The sequence below is a fragment of the Hyperoodon ampullatus genome, assembly GCF_949752795.1.
Source record: "Hyperoodon ampullatus genome assembly, chromosome: 7".
NCBI classification, from domain to species: domain Eukaryota; kingdom Metazoa; phylum Chordata; class Mammalia; order Artiodactyla; family Ziphiidae; genus Hyperoodon; species Hyperoodon ampullatus.
Genome location: NC_136920.1, coordinates 14,272,703 through 14,296,580, shown reverse-complemented (window position 1 = coordinate 14,296,580; position 23,878 = coordinate 14,272,703). Strand labels below are relative to the sequence as shown.

General features: G+C 37.2%; 1 protein-coding gene across 1 annotated transcript; it reads right to left on the bottom strand.

Annotated features, from left to right (window-relative positions):
• Positions 1–13,082: 13,082 nt before the first annotated feature.
• Positions 13,083–14,026, bottom strand: LOC307055736 (olfactory receptor 5B2-like; the record flags this gene model as incomplete). Its single annotated transcript, XM_079707936.1, is given in 2 exon segments — positions 13,083–13,324; positions 13,327–14,026. Coding segments are annotated over 2 exon segments (942 nt in total).
• Between the last annotated feature and the right edge of the window lie 9,852 nt (positions 14,027–23,878).

Genomic DNA, 23,878 nt, shown 5'->3' with positions numbered 1-23,878 from the left:
AATTGAATAAATAGCTTAAGACTCAGGTCTGGAACTCTATGGGAATGAATTATTCAACTCAAGATAAAGATTGAGAAGTTGGTACATGAACACAGAATTGAGGCTAATGGGGCTGTACGTGTTTAAAGCTTCTTTCTATCCATCTAAGGTTGTCTGATGCATTTTCCTCACTGTTGTAAAGATATTTCAGTTAAATGAATTAGGGATGGTTATCTAAAATCAGAGCATCCGTTTCTCTGTTTATTTCTAAGGAAATATCGATTCTTTCTTACCAACTCTTCATTTTGAATAATATAGATTAACTCCTGTCTGAAAGATTTCTTCAGAAGCAAGTTGTCTGTGTGGATCCTTGTTTGGGGGAATGAGGGAACAAGTGAATGGTCCTACATCTAAGAAACCAAGACACATCTGGGGTAACGGGAGCTTGGAAAGGGCACTTATGACTGTGAAAACACACACACACACACACACACACACTTGTTCATGCAAAATAGCTGACCACAGCAAAATAGAAAGTGATTAGACTTTGGGATTGTCTTGACCTGGGTTTGCATCCTGGTTCAGCCATTGGTTGCCTGTAAGAGCATGGGTGCATTGTTAGAGCCACTGTTCCCAATTCCACCTGTATCCCCATTCCCATTCATTATCCCTCAGGGGAAAAATACTTGGAGAATTGGATGAAGGTAACTCAGATATTTGATTAACCAAGAATGTGTTTCTCATGTGCCATATTTTATTTTAAAAACTATTAGGAAATACTGTAGTGATGAACCCAGCACTTCATGGAATGAGTAATTTGTTGCTGCAATAACTCTACTTTTCTTCCCTGATTTACAGGGACTGGATTTAACTAATCCCAAAGGGAATTTGGGTGAAAGAAGTAAAGCCTACTGGCATACTTTCCTTCAAAAAACTATTTTTAAAGAGCAAACTTAAAAACAAAAGAAATTAAAGAATATGAGTGGTAATATCAATTGTCAATGCAGAAAAATTCCTTGTGGAGTTCTTATACATGCCATCTTCTCAGGAGCTTTCATGTCCTAGTTTAGACAAGCACAAAACAAAATAAAGACTTTAGAGAGAGGCTTAGCAGAGGGTCACTGGGGATGTGACCTCAACTGCTGAACCCTAAGGATTATCAACATTCACCGAGGAACATCAGTAAAAATGAAGATAAGTAGGCTCTGGTATCTTAATGTGGGTCAATGTTAAAAGAAGATTTGACTTGCATATCCTTAATATATAAACTTTAGTTTACATAGAGTCACTGGATGTTTGTTTCAAAAGGATATTTCTCCATTCTTCATAGAAGTTCTGGTTGGGTGGTACTGGGTACAGGACCTTGGGAGCAACAATTTCTCCAATTACTGCCGGTGATTCTGATGCAGGAATCCAGCTGGCAGCCCTTACTGCTCTAGAGGAATTCAGGTTTGCACCAGAACCTGTGTTTGCTTATTCCATTATTTTGTATTAGGCATTTTTAGAGCTTTCTGATCACCCAAATACCTGTTCTTATTCTAGGAATTCTCTGTCCAAGACAGCTAATACAGTGGGTACTTTACTGGGACAAGGCAGGACATGTCCATCTATGTATTCCATGCTCACATGGCTCACAAGCAAATTAATATAAGGTATCACATAAATTTTAAAAAATAGTTAAATAATTAGAAGTCTACTCTGTAGTACACTCAGGCATAAATTATATTTATTAAGCTGGCATTCCATAAGATTTTCAGTTCACATTGTTGGGATGTCTATAAGGCCCAAACTGTTAGTTATGCCTCTTACTCTCTTTATGGATCTCTATCTTTATTTCTGTCATCTCTGTATCTCTGTATCTCTATATCTACCTGTTGATCTATCATCTATCATTATCTGTCAGTGTGTGCGTGTGTGTGTGTGTGTGTGTAGTTGGAGAGGTTATTTATCAAATAATTTTATTGGGGGGGAAAATATCTAACTAGAAAATAATGAATTCACATCCTGATAAGACTCTATACACTTTACTGAAGAGTTATCTTACGCCTAATTAAAATACAGACAACATAATATAACATTTTAGAAGGTTTGCTATGAGCTGCCAGTTACTTATTATTAAGTGCATTGATCTGGATACTCAGAGAAGCAGATACCAAGGCAAGATTAGATATGTGAGAGATATTGGGGTAAAAGCTCATCTGAGAAAAGGGGGATGGAGCCAGCAGAGGCAGGGAGAGATGTTGGACTGTGATGTAGATCTGATACTTATGGAGGAGGAAGAGAGGGAAGGAGGGAAGGATGGGCAGAGTCTCAGACTGCAGTGTAGTTCTAAGAGAGTTTTAACCAGGCCAATGTCATCTCCTCAGGCACAGTCCCTAGCCATAGGAGCCCTGCATCTTGCAGGAATAGAGTTGCTTTAGTATTGCTAACACAGTCAAACATTAGCTAAAAGCAGGCTGTGGGCAGTACGGCCATGGCATGGACACAGTGGTGGATTCAACTCAGCATCTTGGGCAATCCTTCCTGAAGGAGGAGATCTGAGTGGCACATTTTTATGGTCACCTAATTAAGAAACACTTACTAGGAGAAAGTTACTACTCTGATCAACAGGTTCCTCTTGTTCTTGCTTTGTGAAGGTTCTAGACTCCAAACCCATTGTTGTTCTGTATGGAATTGGTTACTTCCCGTTTACAGAAAGTTCTTTACTTGGACTTCGATTTCTGTAGGTACAATAGGTTTATCACAATATCTCTAAGGAGAGAAATTTCCTTCAATAAGCTCTGAAATAAGTTGACATTTTCTTGTTTTTATTAATCTGGGAAAGATGCTGGTTTGGTGGTGATAAAGGTGGTAATATCTCTAAATATTTACTGACTACATTTAATTCTTTTTTTAATTTCAAATTTTTATTATCTTAAATTAATTCTTATGGGAGTAGAGTGGATTTACAATGTTGTGTTTGTTTCTGCTGTACAGCAAAGTGAATCAGTTACACATATACATATATCCACTATTTCTTAGATTTTATTCCCATATAGGTCATTACAGAGTACTGGGTAGTGTTCCCTGTGCTATAGAGCAGGGTCTTATTAGTTATCTATATTATATATAGTAGTGTGTATATGTCAAACCCAGTCTCCCAATTTATTCCTGCCCCTTTCCCCCTTGGTAAACACAAGTTTGTTTTCTACATTTGTGACTCTATCTCTGTTTTGTAAATAGGTTCATTTGAACCTTTTTTTTTTTTTTAGATTCCACATATAAGCGATATCTTATGTTATTTGTCTTTCTGTGTCTGACTTACTTCGCTCAGTATGACAATCTCTAGGTCCATCCATGTCACTGCAAATGGCATTATTTGGTTCTTTTTTATGGTTGAGTAATATTCCATTATATGTATGTACCACATACATTTACTTCTATGATGAATGACAGGAACATGCACAACAAACAACTTTAAAAGGAAAGTGTAGGGTGGAAGGGGAAGGCAGCACATCCAAAGGAGGGCCTCGGGAGTGTGGAGTTCTTGGGTTTGGAGCTGTATGGCTGACAGGGTCTTCGTGCTCTGGCTGGGTGTCAGACCTGTGGCTCTGAGGTGGAAGAGCCAAGTGCAGGACATTGATCCACCAGAGACCTCCCGGCTCCATGTAATATCAAATGGTGAAAGGTTTCACAGAGATGTCCATCTCAATGCTAATACCCAGCTCCACTCAATGACCAGCAAGCTACAGTGCTGGACACCCCATGACAAACTACTAGCAAGACAGGAGCACAACCCCACCCATTAGCAGAGAGGCTGACTAAACTCATAATAAGGTCACAGACACCCCAAAACACACCACTGGACGTGGTCCTGCCCACCAGAAAGACAATATCCAGCCTCATCCACCAGAACACAGGCACCAGTCCTCTCCATCAGGAAGGCTACACAACCCACTGAACAAGCCTCACCTACTGGGAGCAGATACAAAAACAATGTGAATTACGAACATGCAGCCTGTGAAAAGGAGACCCCAAACACAGTAAGTTAAGCAAAATGAAAAGACAGAGAAACACACAGCAGATGAAGGAGCAAGGTAAAAGCCCACCAATCCAAACAAATGAAGAGGAAATAGGCAGTCAACCTGAAAAAGAATTCAGAGTAATAATAGTAAAGATGATCAAAATCTTGGAAGTAGAATGGATAAAATACAAGAAACATTTAACAAGGACCAAGAAGAACTAAAGAGCAAACAATGATGAGCAACACACTAAATGAAATCAAAGATTCTCTAGAAGGAATCAATAGCAGAATAACTGAGGCAGAAGAACGGATAAGTGACCTGGAAGATAAAATAGTGGAAATAACTACCACAGAGCAGAATAAAGAAAAAAGAATGAAAAGAATTAATGACAGTCTCAGAAACCTCTGGGACAACATTAAACGCACCAATATTCAAATTATAGGGGTCCCAGAAGAAGAAGAGAAAAAGAAAGGGACTGAGAAAATATTTGAAGAGATTATAGTTGAGAACTTCCTTAATATGGGAAAGGGAATAGTCAATCAAGTCCAGGAAGTGCAGAGAGTCCCATACAGGATAAATCCAAGGAGAAACACGCTAAGACACATATTAATCAAACTATCAAAAAACAAATACAAAGAAAAAATAGTAAAAGCAGCAAGGGAAAATAACAGATAACATACAAAGGAATTACCATAGGGTTAACAGCTGATCTTTCAGCAGAAACTCTGCAAGCCAGAAGGGAATTGCAGGACATATTGACAGTGATGAAAGGGAAAAACTTACAACAAAGATCACTCTACCCAGCAAGGATCTCATTCAGATTCGATGGAGAAATTAAAACCTATACAGACAAGCAAAAGCTAAGAGGATTCAGCACCACCAAACTACCTTTACAACAAATCTTAAAGGAACTTCTCTGGCAGGAAACACAAAAGAAGGAAAAGACCTACAATAACAAACCCAAAACAATTAAGAAAATGGTAATAGGAACATATATATCAAGAACTACATTAAATATAAATGGATTAAATGCTCCAGCCAAAACATGTAGACTGGTTGAGTGGATACAAAAACAAGACCCATATATATGCTGTCTACAAGAGACACACTTCAGAGCTAGGGACACATACAGACTGAAAGTGAGGGGATGGAAAAAGATATTCCATGCAAATGGAAAACAAAAGAAAGCTGGAATAGCAATTCTCATATCAGACAAAATAGACTTTAAAGTAAAGACTATTAAAAGAGACAAAGAAGGACACTACATAATGATCAAGGGATCAATCCAAGATGAAGATATAACAATTGTAAATATTTATGCACCCAACATAGGAGCACCTCAATACATAAGGCAAATGCTAACAGCCATAAAAGGGGAAATCAACAGTCACACAATAATAGTAAGGGACTTTAACACACCACTTTCACCAATGGACAGATGATCCAAAACGAAAATAAATAAGGAAACACAAGCATTAAATGACACATTAAGCAAGATGGACTTAAATGATATTTATAAGACATGCCATCCAAAAACAACAGAATACACTTTCTTCTCAAGTGCTCATGGAACATTCTTCAGGATAGATTATATCTTGGGTCACAAATCAAGCCTTGGTAAATTTAACAAAATTGAAATCATATCAAGTATCTTTTCTGACCACAACACTATGAGACTAGATATCAATTACAGGAAAAAAAATGGTAAAAAATACAAAAATTCAAATGGAAGGTAAAAAATACACCACTAAATAACCAAGAAATCACTGAAGAAATCAAAGAGGAAATCAAAAAATACCTAGAAACAAATGAGAATGAAAACACGACCATGCAAAACCTATGGGATGCAGCAAAAGCAATTCAAAGAGGGAAGTATATAGCAATACAATCCTACCTCAAGAAACAAGAAACACCTCAAAACAACCAAACCTTACACCTAAAGCAATTAGAGAAGAACAAAAAAAAAACCCCCAAAGTTAGCGGAAAGAAGAAATCATAGAGATCAGATCAGAAATAAATTAAAAAGAAATGAAGGAAACAATAGCAGAGATCAATAAAACTAAAAGCTGGTTCCTTGAGAAGATAAACAAAATTGATAAACCATTAGCCAGACTCATCAAGAAAAAAAGGGAGAAGACGCAAGTCAATAGAATTAGAAATGAAAAAGGAGAAGTAACAACTGACGCTGCAGGAATACAATGGTTCATGAGAGATTACTACAAGCAACTATATGCCAATAAAATGGACAACCTGGAAGAAATGGACAAATTCTTAGAAAAGCACAACCTTCCGAGACTGAACCAGGAAGAAATAGAAAATATAAACAGACCAATCACAAGCACTGAAATTGAAGCTGTGATTAAAAATCTTCCAACAAACAAAAGCCCAGGACGAGATGGCTTCACAGGCGAATTCTATCAAACATTTAGAGAAAGGCTAACACCTATCCTTCTCAAACTCTTCCAAAATATAGCAGAGGGAGGAACACTCCCAAACTCATTCTACAAGGCCAACTTCACCCTGATACCAAAACCAGACAAGGATGTCACAAAGAAAGAAAACTACAGGCCAATATCACTGATGAACATAGATGCAAAAATCCTCAACAAAATACTAGCAAACAGAATCCAACAGCATGTTAAAAGGATCATACACCATGATCAAGTGGGTTTATTCCAGGAATGCAAGGATTCTTCAATATACGCAAATCGATCAACGTGATACACCATATTAACAAATTGAAAGAGAAAAACCATATGATCATCTCAATAGATGCAGAGAAAGCTTTCGACAAAATTCAACACCCATTTATGATAAAAACCCTGCAGAAAGTAGGCATAGAGGGAACTTTCCTCAACATAATAAAGGCCATATATGACAAACCCACAGCCAACATCGTCCTCAATGATGAAAAAATGAAACCATTTCCACTAAGGTCAAGAACAAGACAAGGTTGCCCACTCTCACCACTATTATTCAACATAGTTTTGGAAGTTTTAGCCACAGCAATCAGAGAAGAAAAAGTAATAAAAGGAATCCAAATATGAAAAGAAGAAGTAAAGCTGTCACTGTTTGCAGATGACATGATACTCTACATAGAGAATCCTAAAGATGCTACCAGAAAACTACTGGAGCTAATCCATGAATTTGGTAAAGTAGCAGAATACAAAATTAATGCACAGAAATCTGTGGCATTCCTATACACTAAAGATGAAAAATCTGAAAGTGAAATTAAGAAAACACTCCCATTTACCATTGCAGCAAAAACAATAAAATATCTAGGAATAAACCTACCCAAGGAGACAAAAGACCTGTATGCACAAAACTATAAGACACTGATGAAAGAAATTAAAGATGATACAAATAGATGGAGAGATATACCATGTTCTTGGATTGGAAGAATCAACATTGTGAAAATGACTCTACTACCCAAAGCAATCTACAGATTCAATGCAATCCCTATCAAACTACCACTGGCATATTTCACAGAACTAGAACAAAAAATTTCACAATTTGTATGGAAACACAAAAGACCCTGAATAGCCAAAGCAATCTTGAGAACAAAAAACGGAGCTGGAGGAATCAGGCTCCCTGACTTCAGACTATACTACAAAGCTACAGTAATCAAGACAGTATCATACTGGGACAAAAACAGAAATATAGATCAATGGAACAGGATAGAAAGCCCAGAGATAAACCCACGTGCATATGGTCACCTTATCTTTGATAAAGGAGGCAAGAATATACAGTGGAGAAAAGACAGCCTCTTCAATAAGTGGTGCTGGGAAAACTGGACAGGTACATGTAAAAGTATGAAATTAGAACACTCCTAACACCATACACAAAAATAAACTCAAAATGGATTAAAGACCTAAATGTAAGGCCAGACACTATCAAAATCTTAGAGGAAAACATAGGCTGAACACTCTATGACATAAATCACAGCAAGATCCTTTTTGACCCACTTCCTAGAGAAATGGAGATAAAAAGAAAAATAAACAAATGGGACCTAATGAAACTTCAAAGCTTTTGCACAGCAAAGGAAACCATAAACAAGACCAAAAGACAACCCTCAGAATGGGAGAAAATATTTGCAAATGAAGCAACTGACAAAGGATTAATTTCCTAAATTTATAAGCAGCTCATGCAGCTCAATATCCAAAAAGCAAACAACCCAATCCAAAAATGTGCAGAAGACCTAAACAGGCATTTCTCCAAAGAAGATATACAGGTTGCCAACAAACACATGAAAGAATGCTCAACATCATTAATCATTAGAGAAATGCAAATCAAAACTACAACGAGATATCATCTCACAACGGTCAGAATGGCCATCATCAAAAAATCTAGAAACAATAAATGCTGGAGAGGGTGTGGAGAAAAGGGAACCCTCTTGCATTGTTGGTGGCAATGTAAATTGGTACAGCTACTATGGAGAACAGTATGGAGGTTCCTTAAAAAGTAAAAATAGAACTACCAAAAGACCCAGCAATCCCACTACTGGACATATACCCTGAGAAAACCATAATTCAAAAAGAGTCATGTACCAAAATGTTCATTGCAGCTCTATTTACAATAGCCAGGACATGGAAGCAACCTAAGTGTCCATCGACAGATGAATGGATAAAGATGTGGCACATATATACAATGGAATATTACTAAGCCATAAAAAGAAACAAAATTGAGATATTTGTAGTGAGGTAGATGGACCTGGAGTCTGTCATACAGAGTGAAGTAAGTCAGAAAGAGAAAAACAAATACTGTATGCTAGCACATATATATGGAATCTAAGAAGAAGAAGAAAAAAAAGGTCATGAAGAACCTAGGGGTAAGACGGGAATAAAGACACAGACCTACTTGAGAATGGACTTGAGGATATGGGGAGGGGGAAGGGTAAGCTGTGACAAAGTGAGAGAGTGGCATGGACATATATACACTACCAAATGTAAAATGTTAGTGGGAAGCAGCTGCATAGAGCAGGCAGATCAACTCGGTGCTTTTTGACCACTTAGAGGGGTGGGATAGGGAGGGTGGGAGGGAGATGCAAGAGGGAGGAGATATGGGGATATATGTATATGCATAGCTGATTCACTTTGTTATAAAGCAAAAACTAACACACCATTGTAAAGCAATTATACTACAATAAAGATGTAAAAAAACAAAAAATCAGAGCAGAGAAAAGGAAAAGGACAGAAAGAATATTTTAAGAAAATTCACAGTTTTGAATTAAAAATCATGCTTTATACAACCAATGGGTTAAAGAAGAAAACAGAAGAGAAATAAAAAATACATTAAGACAAATATAAATGAAAACACTACACATCAAATATTGAATAGTTAACAAAAACAGTGCTCATAGAGATCCTTACAGCTGTGAGTGTTCATTTTAAAAATGAGGAAAGATCTCAAATCAATAACTAATTTTACACTTTAAGGGAAAAGAAGTGCTCACTAATACCAAAGCTTAAAGATGGAAGGAAATAATACAGATTAGAGTGGAGATAAGTGAAATAGACAATAAAAACAATAGAGGAGACAACAAAGCTAAAGTTGATTCTTTTAAAAAACAACAAAAACTGCAAACCTTTGTAGGCTGACTATGAAAAAAAAGAGCAAAGACTCAAATTACTAAAATGAGAAATAAAAAGCGGGACATTACTACCAGTCTTACAGAAATGAAAAAGATTATAATACTATACTATTAACAACTGTACAACTATCGGTAGTCAAGATGAAATACACAAATTCTTAGAAAAACCCAAATTACCAATATTGTGTCAAAATATAAAATCTGAGCAGTCATATAACAGGAAAAGATTAAATCAATGTGAACTTTTCAACAACAAAAGCAAAAGCAGGAAAAGATGGCATCACTGGTGAATTCCAAAAGTATTTTAAAAACAATAAATATCAGTGTTTCTGAAACTCAGAAAACAGTACAGAAGGGAACTCTTCCTAAGTCATTCTGTGAGGGCAGCATTACCATGATGGCAAAATGTGTCAAAAACATCAGCAAAAAAAACCACCCCAAAAACGCTATAGACCAATATCTTTCATGAATATAGATGCTACAATAGTCAACAAAATGTTAGCAAAATAAATCAGTGAACATATTAAAAAGGTTATAAACCATGACTAAGTAGGATTTATCCCAGGAATGCAAGAATGGTTCAATATATGAAGACCAATAAGTGAAGTAAACCATTTCAATATAATGAAGGATAAACATAATCGTCTTATTGATTCAAAAAAATCATTTAAGGGACTTCCCTGGCTGTCCAATGGTTAAGACCCCATGCTTCCAATGTAGGGGGTGCGAGTTCAATCCCTGGTTGGGGAACTAAGATCCCATATGCCACTCGGCGCGGCCAAAACCAAAAAGCATTTGACAAAATCTTATATGCCTTCATGCAAAATAACACTCAGAAAAGTAGGAATAGAAGTGAACTTCCTCAACCTGACAAAGTGCATTTATGAAAACCCACAACTAACAATTTTCAAAAGTGAAAAACTGTCCCCCCACCTAACATCAGGTACAAGTAGCCTTTTTTTGTGTTCCAAGATGGCTACATAGGAAGATCCTGACCTCACTTACTTCCATGGACACACTGAATCTATGCCTACACATACTACAATTCCCTCTGAAAAAGTTCTGAGAACAGATAATCAGTTCTGCATCAGACAATAGCAGGGTCACACTGAAGTGGATAGGAGAGGATAAGACATAAACCCCACCCCTGGCAGAGCAACCCACAATTGGGAGGGAACTCGTTACTCTGGAGCTTCTCTCTGAGGAAAAAAGTGTTTGTACACCACATCTGGCACCCCACCTCTTTAGACCTGCACCTGAGAGATGCGCCCCCAAAACATCTGGCTTTGAAAACAAATGGGGCTCAAATCTGTGAGCCCCAAAGTGCTATAGCAAACTGAGAAACTGCTCTCAAAGGGCTCATGCACAGATTCCCTCACCCCAGGGTCCAGGGCAGAACCAGCAGTTTGAAAAGCTCCCAGACTCTATGTGGTGGAGGTTTATTTGCTATTCTTAAAGTGTCCACCAGAGGTGCTGGCAGGTGCCATTTTCTTGCTCTCTCTCTACCTTGCTAAAGTATGTAAATTTTTGTTGGTACATTTTATCTATAAACATAGCATTTTCATAGAATTATCATTTATGTTAGCACTGATTTATTTGTTCAAAACAACATGTTCTCATAATAATTTTTTTAAAATGGCAGCGTACAAGAGGAGAGAAAATAAAGGCTGCTTTAATTTATGCACATATTACCACCAACTCTTCACATTGCGTTAAATAAATATAACGAGAATAACAATAATGTTACACGTTGTTCTGTCCTTAAATGCTTTTAAACGGTTATTGCAATTCATTCACTCGTACTTTAGTTGAGTTATATCATTTGTCATCATTCCTCTACTCATTCAGCTAGCTGTATAAACTCTGATTTTTTCTACTCTATGACAATTCAAAACATACTTTTAGCACAGGACATTTTACTACCTGTTTCCTCTACCTAGGATGTCCCCTTATTTCATTATGTGCTTGATTAAATGATACCATATCATAGATACAATCACTTACCTCCTTCATAAAATTCCTCCTTTTCATGCACCCTTATTTATCACTCTGCTTTATTTTACATAGCCTTTATTAACACTCATTGTATATTTATTTATTTATTTTTCCTCCAATGGACTTTTTTTTTTTTTAAATTAATTAATTAATTTATTTATTTTTGTGGTACGCGGGCCTCTCACTGTTGTGGCCTCTCCCGTTGCGGAGCACAGGCTCCGGACATGCAGGCTCAGCGGCCATGGCTCACAGGCCCAGCCGCTCCACAGCATGTGGGATCTTCCCGGACCGGGGCACGAACCTGTGTCCCTTGCATCAGCAGGCAGACTCTCAACCACTGCGCCACCAGGGAAGCCCTGGACTTTTTTTTTTTAACATCTTTATTGGAGTATAATTGCTTTACAATGGTGTGTTAGTTTCTGCTTTACAACAAAGCATTGTATATTTATATGTCCACTTGTAAGTATTTTCCCCCAATTAGAATGTAAACCCCATGAGTGTATTACTGACTTCATCTGCTTTTTTCACAACTCTAGCCTTAGTACCTAAAAGGGAGTCTGGTTCAAAAGTCATATATGGGGCTTCCCTGGTGGCGCAGTGGTTGGGAGTCCGCCTGCCGATGCAGGGGATGCGGGTTCGTGCCCCGGTCTGGGAGGATCCCACATGCCGCGGAGCGGCTGGGCCCGTGAGCCATGGCCGCTGGGCCTGCGCGTCCGGAGCCTGTGCTCCGCAGCGGGAGAGGCTGCAGCAGTGAGAGGCCCGCGTACCGAAAAAAAAAAAAAAAAAAAGTCATATATGAAAAATTGAAATGCTTTTATTTTCCTCCATTTTTTTTTCTATTCTAGCTCTTTCATCCTTTCAAAAAATTTAATGTGAACATTTGGTTCTACAAAATGACTCAGTCAAGACAGAAACATAACTCCATTTAAAAGTAATATTTATGTGTCTTTCCATAATGTGTGCCAATAAAGCACATACTGTCATTTAGAATTACATAATATTTTTTCTAATTAAGACTCTTAGAAGAGATAGTCAACTAAATAAATAAGATTAGACATAAATTTATATTCTAATAACCCAAAAGTTATCTTAAATTATTTTATTAAAAACTACCTACACTTTATTTATTGCTTAAATTTATACCACTGTCATGTGTATGTGACCACATGTCCACATAGAGAACACGTGTGTGTTTCCATTCATAGCCTTGTTTGTTCCACTGATTTACATGTATGTTTCCCCTGGCATGTGGTAGAGAAAATGCCTGTGTAACAAGTGAATAAATCAAATTGCCAGGAGTAATGTTTTTGAGAAGCAGGACGCAAAACATCTTATTCTTTCCTTGAACCATACTAGCCCAAATATTACATGTCTGGACATATTTTATTATCCCTAAATAACATATTTTGAAGTGGTAAGGATAAAACTTTAGGAATTGAATGCATTTTAGGGCTGAAAAAGAGAATGGGATGACCTGAGAGAAATGAAACTAGATTATTGTACATCACACAACATTAAAATCCAAAGGCTAGAGAGAATTTTGCGTTCCCCAAAACCTCCTTGAATGCACCTTTAACCTCTTTGTTCCTCAGGCTGTAGACTATAGGGTTCAGCATGGGAATGACCATAGCATAGAACACAGACGCCACTTTGTCTGTGTCCATGGAATGATTGGAGCTGGGTTGTAAGTACATAAAGACGACTGTCCCATAGAAGATGGAAACTACAGAGAGGTGACTAGCGCAGGTGGACAAACCTTTTGGTATCCCTTAGTTGAGTGCCTCTTCAAGACGGTGATCGATATGAAAAGGTAGGAAATCAATATTACCAGAAGAGCAAAAAAGACATTAAAGCTTGAAATTAAAACAAGAACCACCTCACTAATGTGTTTATTTGAGCAAGAGAGAGCCATGACAGCTGGAATGTCACAGAAAAAGTGCTGGACCACATTGGACTTACAGAAAGAAAGACTGAATGTGCCTCCAACATGGATGGAAGCATTCAAGAAACCACATGCATAGGAGCCTATGGCCAGACATGTACACACACTTGTCGTCATGGTGATGGTGTAATGTAGGGGTTTACAGACTGCTGCATAGTGGTCATAGGCCATTGAGGCTAAGAGGAAATTTTCCACACTGGCAAAGGCTGAAAATAAGTATATCTGAGCAGCACATGCATTGTAGGAGATGACCTTGTCTCCTCTAAGGAACCCAGCCATCACTTTAGGTGTGACAGCTGAGGAGTAGCCAAAGTCCACCAAAGACAGATTAATGATGAAAAGGTACATTGGGGTGTGGAGACAGGAATCCAACAGGATCAATGTGATCATCCCCAGGTTTCCAAAAGCACTGATGAGGAAAATGAGGGTGAACACAATAAAGAAGGGAATCTGAAGTTCTGCGGCATTGGTTAGACCCGCCAGGATAAAATCCGTCTCATTTGTACCATTCTCCATGTGTATTACTAAATTCTCTGTAGTAATGGGAAAGCAAGGAGCATCTGGTAAACAGCAAAGAGATTGCACTGATATTTAAATATATAAACACTCCATTATTTTTCCATTTTACAATGGCAATAAATTATTCTTCATGATTCTCTTATCTAAAGCATTGATTGAAAAAAACCTTAGTAAATAAATTATCTTATAGTTACATACTGTTGAAGCTGAAAGATCCATAAGGATTATATGGCCAACTTCCCATTTGTGCAAATGAATAACCTGAGGTGCAGAAAGAGATTATTATTTGTCTTAGGTCACATATTTGTCATAAATACATGTCCCAAATCAGATCACTTCAATCTATTCACAGCTTACGTTTATACAGTGCTCAGTCCAAGTACACATTTATGTTTAATTTGTTTAAATATGGTTAATCTTCTAACAAATCTACAAAAGGTTAAGTATTTTGAGCAAGTTTACACATGTACCAGCTGACAGAGTCAAGCTTTGGACCCAGGCAGAGTGACTTCCAAGACACATGATCCTAACTGAAGTTTAATTGAATTTATTTTAACTAAATTCATATTTGTTCATTGCATACACTAGACCAAACTCAATGCTTGTGGGTGCACAGTGCAGAAACTAAGATATATATGTAAACTAGATATAGTGGGGAAACTAGCACAGCGGCAGTACAGGCATGTACAACCAGAAAGGCAATTATAAAGAGAAATAGTGTCAGAGCTTGGGCTCTGGAAAGAGGGGCCTATGTGTTCAAAAGCAGCCCCACCATTTACTACCTGGGAGATATTATTACTGAAATAACGTCTTGAGCCTCATTTTCTCTTATCTATAAAATGAAGATAGTAATAGAATCTTTCAAAAGGAATTATTATAATAGGTAAAAGAGATAATCCATTGTTTTAAAAGCACAACTTGGGTGTTAGCACAATCCTGATGAACTGTTATGTTATCGTTAGGATGAAATGATGGTCTCCATCTTGGTTTAGGAAAGGTGGGTGGTGATATGCAGGGCCTCAATGTGTGGGTGAGTTTGAAGTCCTGTACACTCACTTCTCAATTTGCCTTTCCTTACACATTATGTTCATTTAGCCTTTTCTGTGCCCTCCGGGATTTCTAACTCTAAATCAGCCATTCCTTATGAAAATTCAGGGACATTCAGCCTAGCTTGCTTTATTTTCCTTCTGATCCATATGTCAAGGAGTTTTCTTCTCTAAAACTCATTTTTACTCATTTCACTCTCATTCCTTAGCTGAATCACAGAAATAAAGGATTGATAAATCATGGACCAGGAGTTTAATTCTAGCCTGCACATCTGTTCTGGGGCAAGCTCCATGTTTTTATTTCTATTTCTTAACTGGAATTTGGAGCCTTTGGAAGTACATTTATTCTCTGGCATTTACTTTTCTCTAAAATCTTTCTCTTGCCATGCTGCCAGTTCACTTTACATTCCTAGTCTCTAAAGGCATTTGTGTTTAAAAACTTCTGACAAACATGATAAAATAACCTATAACAATTTATAGCATATGCTGTTTCCTATGATCTTTAATAAGAGAATTATATATTCAGATATAGATATGTCTCAATCTTCACAGTAAAAGTTAACACTATTATCAATATTTTTAAATAATTAAACAGACTTTGAGAAGTTATTTCCTAAATTACATGTGTAATATGTAGTAAATTCAAGATTTAAATGAATATATGATTCATTTTACAACCTATGCTCTGAATGACTGCTCTGTCAACTTTTCTAGATGTCGTGAAAAGAGTGAGATTATGAGGTAAAGAATAGTGAATGGGATACAGATCTACATAATCTCATGAGGACCCTTCTGGAATCTAAACAACAGTCAATTCAAACTTTTCTTGTGAGCTTCCCCTACGGTAACAGGGGAAGATAGTAAACAGCATGAAATAACCATCTACTGAATCAGAGAATCCTCTGTCTTATGATTTTGCCCATCCTCTTTAGAAATATAACATAGTGTCTCATAAGTATAACCGAACTTCCTACTAACAGAAGTATTTTGTAATTTGACTCCCAATTTCTTTCAGAAAAATGTTTATGACATTCTATTTTGAGCTCAAACAATTCATAGTATCAGTTTCATGACTGCTTTTACATGTATTACACTTCTCACTCAAAATGTGTATGGAATATAGAAGCTTACCTGTCTCTTGAAAGAAAGTTCTGGAAATCCTCAATTTTTAGTCTGATCTGAAAAATCTGCCAGGGTAGAATGTATAAATTCTGTTGAGGAAGCTCTCTCTGTGGCACTAATCAAAAGTGCCCTTATAGGGCTTCCCTGGTGGTGCAGTGGTTGAGAGTCCGCCTGCCGATGCAGGGGACACGGGTTCATGCCCCGGTCCGGGAAGATCCCACATGCCACGGAGCGGCTGGGCCCGTGAGCCATGGCCACCGAGCCTGCACGTCCGGAGTCTGTGCCCCGCAACGGGAGAGGCCACAACAGTAAGAGGCCCGCGAACCGCGAAAAAAAAAAAAAAAATTTCCGTCCTCCAAAAGAGAAAACTGATATTAAGATAGATTTAACAACTTGTCCAAGTTATGCAATCTCATATGTGGCAAAGCAGGGATTCAAGACCCTCTTGTTCCTTTAATTTTTTTTACTAGATAAATATGTATGTTCCTTAAGAACTTCCACAGTGTTTGTAACATATTCTCTTGTTAAAAGTCACAGACACATAATAACATTCAAAACGTTCAATATTGAGTTAAGTATAAATCAAACGGGAAACTGGAGTCTTGATGTATTTTCCTAGAAAAATCTGTCCCTGCAAATTTATACAGAATGTAGATTGATCAGAGGCGTATCTGGCTCCCTGAACAATGAACAGGAAATTCAGCACATTCACATGTGAGTCTCAAATCAGAAATTCAGTCAGTGGAAGAAAGGAAACATTCTACTGAGATGTTCTTCTAAGTCTTTGATCAAAAGGGAAAAAGTCCTCTGGAGCAAGCTGATATTGAGAAAAAAAAATACTTAATTGCATAGGAAGTAGCTAACATGAATTCTATGGTAAGATCTACTGATCTCTCTTCTCAGATAAGTCACTTAATTGCTTTGAGATTCTATATCTTCGTCTGTAAAATGAAGATATTAGAAAGGTAGCCCCCAGCAACATCCTCCCTAAAAGACTGCCACTGTCATGAGAAAATAAGAGAATCCCTGTAATGTCCTAAGAAAGGGCAATCATCATAATCATAATCAAAGTCTGATTATTTGCAGGTATTTTCCCTGGACATTACTGCAGGCTCTCAGAGAACACCAGTTTGCGGGAAGGCCATTGTAGGTATTACACAACTATTGACAATCGGGTGAATGGATGAACGGTCAAGGGACTCTGGCACTTGGTCTGTTACCTATAATATAAGGTCCAATGGAGTCATATGAGAACTTGAAGAGTGAAAGTGTTACACACCCATGGAACCCCCAGGGGACAAAGCCCCCATGAGAGCAACAACAGGTCTTTATCTCACACTACTGGAGAACAAGCAGTGAATGTGTCTATAGGAATCCAGCTCTGCTTGTTGAGGGAGAACATGAGTGCATTAACATAACTTGTATTAATTCTCTTTGAATGCTAAAATCAAGTTACATCATTACTTCTGAAATTAAGATCGATGTAACAACTGAAGTTAAGGGCCCCATATTGACATAAACACGGAGGAACAGGGACAGAGGTCTGTCATTAAGCCAAATGGATCCCAGAAAGAACTGCATCCCTTAATTCACTTGAAATATTTGTATCATTGATAAGAATTAATTATTCATTCAACTCTTTTTTGATCCCAAATGAGTTCGGCCATAGTCCTGGCCCTGTGGGTACATATCCATGCAAAACAAACATGGTTCTTAGTTTCCTGTTTAAGTTTATATTGGAGAAGACAAACATGAAACAAACACACAAATAAGAATATAATAAAAATAGAACGAGGTGCCTATATGAGAGTGAACAGTAAAAATCTACTTTGAATTGATTGGTCAGAATGCTTTTCTCAGGAGAATTAACACCTTAGCCAATACATAAAAGATGAATAAAGGTAGCATGGATGATTGCCCCAAATGACATGAAGAGTTATGGTAAGACCTCAAGTTGTCAAAGAAGTTGGCAGAATCTAAAGAAGCCAAGTAACTGCAGTAGAGTAAGCAAGACCTCTTCCTTGTGTTCTTTACAGAACAAAATCTGTAAACAAATCCAAACAAACAAAAATGCTCATCCCAAACACAGAAATTATCAGGAGGAATGACTGGTATGTATCATAGGACCAGCACGGACAGCTGGTAAGAATAACTCAAATCTTGTCCTGCCTAAAGCAAAAACCATTGGGACTGGCATTTAGCTTTAGACTGGAGTTCACTTCATTCCAACTGATTTGGGAACCTGCATTATTGTAAGCCAAGTGATAACCTATTTCTCAAGGCGAATCCATCATACCTAAAAAGTATTCCTTACAACCTATGAGCTTTAAAAGCCCCAGTGCAGTAATTCCTAGGATTTACTTTGTGATTTTTGAGTAATTAATGTCTACTATATCAAGGCATGACTGAACGGAATTCTCACACCAAGGTATTTAGACTCTGCATATATCATTAATCACCATCTTATACTGCTAATGTTTTGAGTTTTTTTAAATTTTTTTTTTGCTTGTCCTGGTAGAAACAGCTGCTGCTCTTATTACTGGAAATGCATTAGAATCTTTCTTTCCTCTAAGTTCGTGCTTTTACCAGTATCTATATAGTGTGAGAGATATGCAGACAGACACATCGAGATTTAAATACCAGACTCTCCATTTAGTACTTATGAAACCTTTAGCAAGCACTTGAAATAAGATTGGCATGATGGTACTGTAGACATCATCACATCATAATATAGTTGGAAGGAGATTATATATATATATATATCATATATATATATCATATATATATATTGTAGCCACTATGCCTAAGGTGATAATCACTCAAAAATTTTATTATGATTATTGTTATTCTTTTATTAGTTCACAAACATGTCTTGAGAACACGTGTATTAAACCCTTTTTTTCCCAAGAAATACAGACGCTTAACTTAAAATTGGAATATAAAATATGCACACAAATATTATGCTACAAATAATAAGTGATGATTATGGTCAGTGAAGTACAGGTCAGTTACTATTAGCATTTACAATGACTCTGATGTTAATTTCATTAATAGTATAATGTACATATATAATATATAGATTTATATGTTACACATATAACATATATAGTATAACATATGGCTGCTAAACATGTTATATGCTAGGCACTATCTAATATAGTACTCATAAAAACCCTGTGTAGAGGTTATTACTATTCTCTTTTAAAAATGTAAAAAGAACACACTTGGAGAAAATAAGGAACTTGCAAAGGACACACAGCAGGTATGTGTGAGAATTCAGGCTACAGAAATCCTAAGCATTACATTTAAGTTCTATGCTGTGATGCTAAGAAGGGTGCTACATACACAGTACAGAAGACCTGGTTTATGGTAGAAAGTAGATCACAATAAGGCTGCCTGTCTCAAAAAGTGCTCCACAGAATTCTATTTCCTCAAGATGGTAATATTTATTCAAATATTTGTGATATGCTGCACAACCCTTTCATGGAGATTTACTTATGTGTGAATTTAAAGTTAAATTCATATTTGACAAATCCAGTGTTTCCTCAACTATATTTAATCCTGGACCTACTTTTTTAAGGAAACTCTACTAACTTTTTACAAAAAGGAGTGTGAGTAAAAAAAGTAGTAAAGTCATTCAAACAACTGGCTTGTTCCTCACATTTGGAATCATATTTTAATTTAATGGAAGTCAAAAAGGAAATCTTAAAAGCAGCCAGAGGAAAAAAAGAAGCATTATTTTCAAACTTGCAAAAGTGAGACTGACCAAATTTCTCAAAATAAATAATAAATTCAGGATGGAGTGGAGTGATGTCTTTAAAAGTACTAAGGATAAGTAACTCACAATCTAGAATTTTATAATCAGATATCCTATTTTTCAAAAATGAAACAAAATGATAACCTTTTCAGACAACAGATTAAGGGATCCAGTTGCCCACAAACCTGTACTGAAAGAAATACTAAAGGAGGTTCTTTGAAAAACAACAACAAAAACATCCAAAATGAAAATACAGGAAATTAGAATAAGCTCTGGAAAGACTAATATGTGAGTAATACAAATAAATTTATTAACTTTAAAAAATAATGTTGAAAAAAATCTTCTAAAGTTTAAATTATATTTAAAGTTAGAATATATGACAATAAAAGCAAAAAGGGGTGAGAGGCAATCAGAATCAAAATGTTGTACTGTTCTTTCCTGGTGAGGGAAAAATAAAAATATTAAGGTACAACTTAATAAGTGAAGGATGAAAGTTGCAATAATAGGGGACAAAAAAGCAAAAGTAGTTAATTACTTAATCTGAGATAACCTTATTCCAAAAGGAAGGAAAAAAATGAAACAAAGAACAGGTGGGCTGAATAGAAAACAAGAGGCAGATTGAAACCCAACTGTATCAGTTATTACTTTGAGTGTTAAAGTTCAACAATTTCATGCAAAGATAAAAGCTTTTTGAACTGAAGTATATTGAACTGAATATATGTATTTGAGTATCAAAAATGTGATAATATAAAACACTTGTTTCCTAATTGTTAAGGAAAAAGAAAGACTAGATGGCTTCTGCTACCCTTTAAGTTATGCTAACATCAACATTTCCTAAAGCTGCCCAAAGATGTAATCCCAATTCCTTTTCTACTAATTTTCCCTCTCTGGTTACAGCACCATAACCACCAACATCCTTACAAGATGAAGTCCGATGATAACTTAATAGGAGAAGCAGGTTATGGCTTCCCCTTGGCACTGAGATCTAAATTATCTCTGTTTTTGAGGTATAATTGGCATGTAACAATATGTTAGTTTCGGGTGTACAACACAATGACTTGATATTTGTATGTATTACAAAATGATCACCACACTAAGTCTAGTTAACATCCATTCCCATACATAGTTACAAAAATTTTTCTTGTGATGAGGACTTTTAAGATCTACTCTCTTGGCAACTTTCAAATATGCAATACAGGATTACTAACTATAGTCACCATGCTGTACATTATACCCCCATGACATTCATTGTATAACTGTAAGTTTGTACCTTCTGAATTATCTTATCTCATCCATCTGAATTCAGCTTTTTTTTTTTTTTTTGCGGTAGGTAGGCCTCTCACTGTTGTGGCCTCTCCCGTTGCGGAGCACAGGCTCCAGACGCGCAGGCTAAGCGGCCATGGCTCACGGGCCCAGCCGCTCCACGGCATGTGGGATCCTCCCGGACCGGGGCACGAACCCGCGTCCCCTGCATCGGCAGGAGGACTCTCAACCACTGCGCCACCAGGGAAGCCCTGAATACAGCTTTTTGACCATGAGCGGATTCCTTGGCACTACATGTCAAACCTCAAAAGTCCTAAATACTAGATTTCTCGTTTCAGAGGGGAACAAAATGAATTCCTTCACTTCGCTTAGTCTCACTTTCTACAACTTTTTAATGGAATTACTAATAACCACCCTTGATGTTTTACAGAGTGCTTTGAGGATGAAATAAGACAAAGGATGTGAAATCCTTGGTAAATCACTCAGTCTAGATAAAAGATTCCTCTTGTTATCAGAGGGCTATCCAAGGTCATTCTGACTAATGTATCACAGCAATATCACTGTGAAGGAAACGGCTTCCAGCAGTGAGACCCTGAGGACTCCCTTGTAACAAAATAAAATCAAGTGAACAAGGTTGCTCTGGGCACAGGTTGATCTCACGATAGTGAGTCTGAATAAAGCCAGATTGGGATTTAAGGGTCCAGTGACTGATGTCTTGAAGGGGATTATTCTGACATGAAGCTCTCAGGGAACAAGTACTCCTGTGATCCATCCACAGCTCCATGCCTCATGTACTGAATATTTTAATTAAAATCTTGCCTGTAGGGACCAAGTACTTAGGGAACTTGCTAAGCAAAGTCATGGATGTATGAATTGTTATTTCTTCTCCAGCATACCCATCTGTGCTCAAAAATACAGAAAAAGAGGTTATTAACATTCCTAGAAGCAGCTGATATGGACATCAGAGCAGGAAATGAAACACAGGCTGGGGCATCCAACCAGTCACAAAGACCTCAGACAACATTACTTCCATAAGTCATGTGGGATTTTTTTGCTTTTTTTTCCCTTTGGAAGTAAATATCCTCCTGTGTCTATTGTGCCCCTTGACGTCTGAAGTTATAGCCTGACTGGGAGTAAAATCCAGCAAATGGCTGGTACTCCAACTTTATTCTCTTCCAACACTAATCTTTGTTTCATTTTATAAATCTTGTGATGAAATTTTTATTTCTTGGATTTCTTACAATTAGATATGGGTTGTATGGTTTTGGAAGTGATTTATTTCTAAGTGGTAGAGACCTAAGCTTCTTGCATTTGTAATACTGACATTTGCACAAGTAACTCCAGAGTTTCCTGTGGGTTGGAGGAGAGAGCACAGATAAAAAGAATGAGGAATACATATATATTTTTAAATTTTAGAAGCCACAGCTTAAACTACCATGATAAACTACCTTCTGATTAAATAAGGTAATGCATGTCATAGCAAGCATTCAATATATAAAAATAGGGCTTCCCTGGTGGTGCAGTTGGTTGAGAGTCCGCCTGCCGATGCAGGGGACACGGGTTCGTGCCCCGGTCCGGGAAGATCCCACATGCCGCAGAGCAGCTGGGCCCGTGAGTCATGGCTGCTGAGCATGCGTGTCCAGAGCCTGTGCTCCGCAACGGGAGAGGCCATAACAGTGAGAGGCCCGCGTACCGCAAAAAAACCCCCAAAACAACAAAAACAAACAAACAAACAAAATATATATATATATAATTACTATTATTTGTCTAAGTACTACTTTTGGGCATGCCACACTATTCTTCATGCTTGACTACACTTGAGTATTCTATCTTGTGTCAGAATTTATTTCAGTCCTTGCAGGGTTTTTTTTTTTTTTTTTTTTTTTCCATCTCTGCTGTTATAAAGGCCCAAAATTCTCTTAGGGAACAAGATTTTTCAATTCCTCAGGAGATATATCATCTCTCCAGTATGCTCTGCAAAGTTCAAGCCTCTAGTTTGGGGCCTTTTTCCTCTGTGCATATGCATTCATCAAATTCTGAAAGGAGGTTCATGAACCAAAAAAAGGTTAAGAACCACAGCTCAGACTGTTATGACTGAAGCACAGCTGCTCTATTTATGAGGAGCTGGGGTTTGGCACTTTTCTCCCTAGTCCTAGTTTTGTACGTCCAGTGCCAGATAACACCTAGATTTTCTTTTTGTCAAAGCCCCGTGGAACGCTGGTATCATTCCATAAACCCTACAAATAATTCTGTGTTGTCAAAATTCTTAAAGTTTGGAAACAATTCTTAAAACACCCCCATCCTAGAGATTCAAATGCTCACTAGCCTATTAAAAATGCTGAGAAGTACTGCAGTAAAGAAAGCTGTTTAACTTACCTCCTCGTGGAAATGCTTTCTCCTGTGTAAACCTATTAACTCCCTGACAGCATTAATATCTGGAGAAAAAAAAATTCCTTATTAGACAGAAGTGTGCAATCCATGAAATTCATACAAAGTATCCCCCAGGAGCAACGCATTTCAGAGTTCTACTCTTTGAACATTTCATGCCAGCTTTCGGAAGGACTGTATATAGTTTGCCATGTATAATTCATGATTCTCTCTCATTATGCTGAGCATTTTGTAAGGACTCAGTTTTTGGTCATGCTTACCTTTCAAATGCCA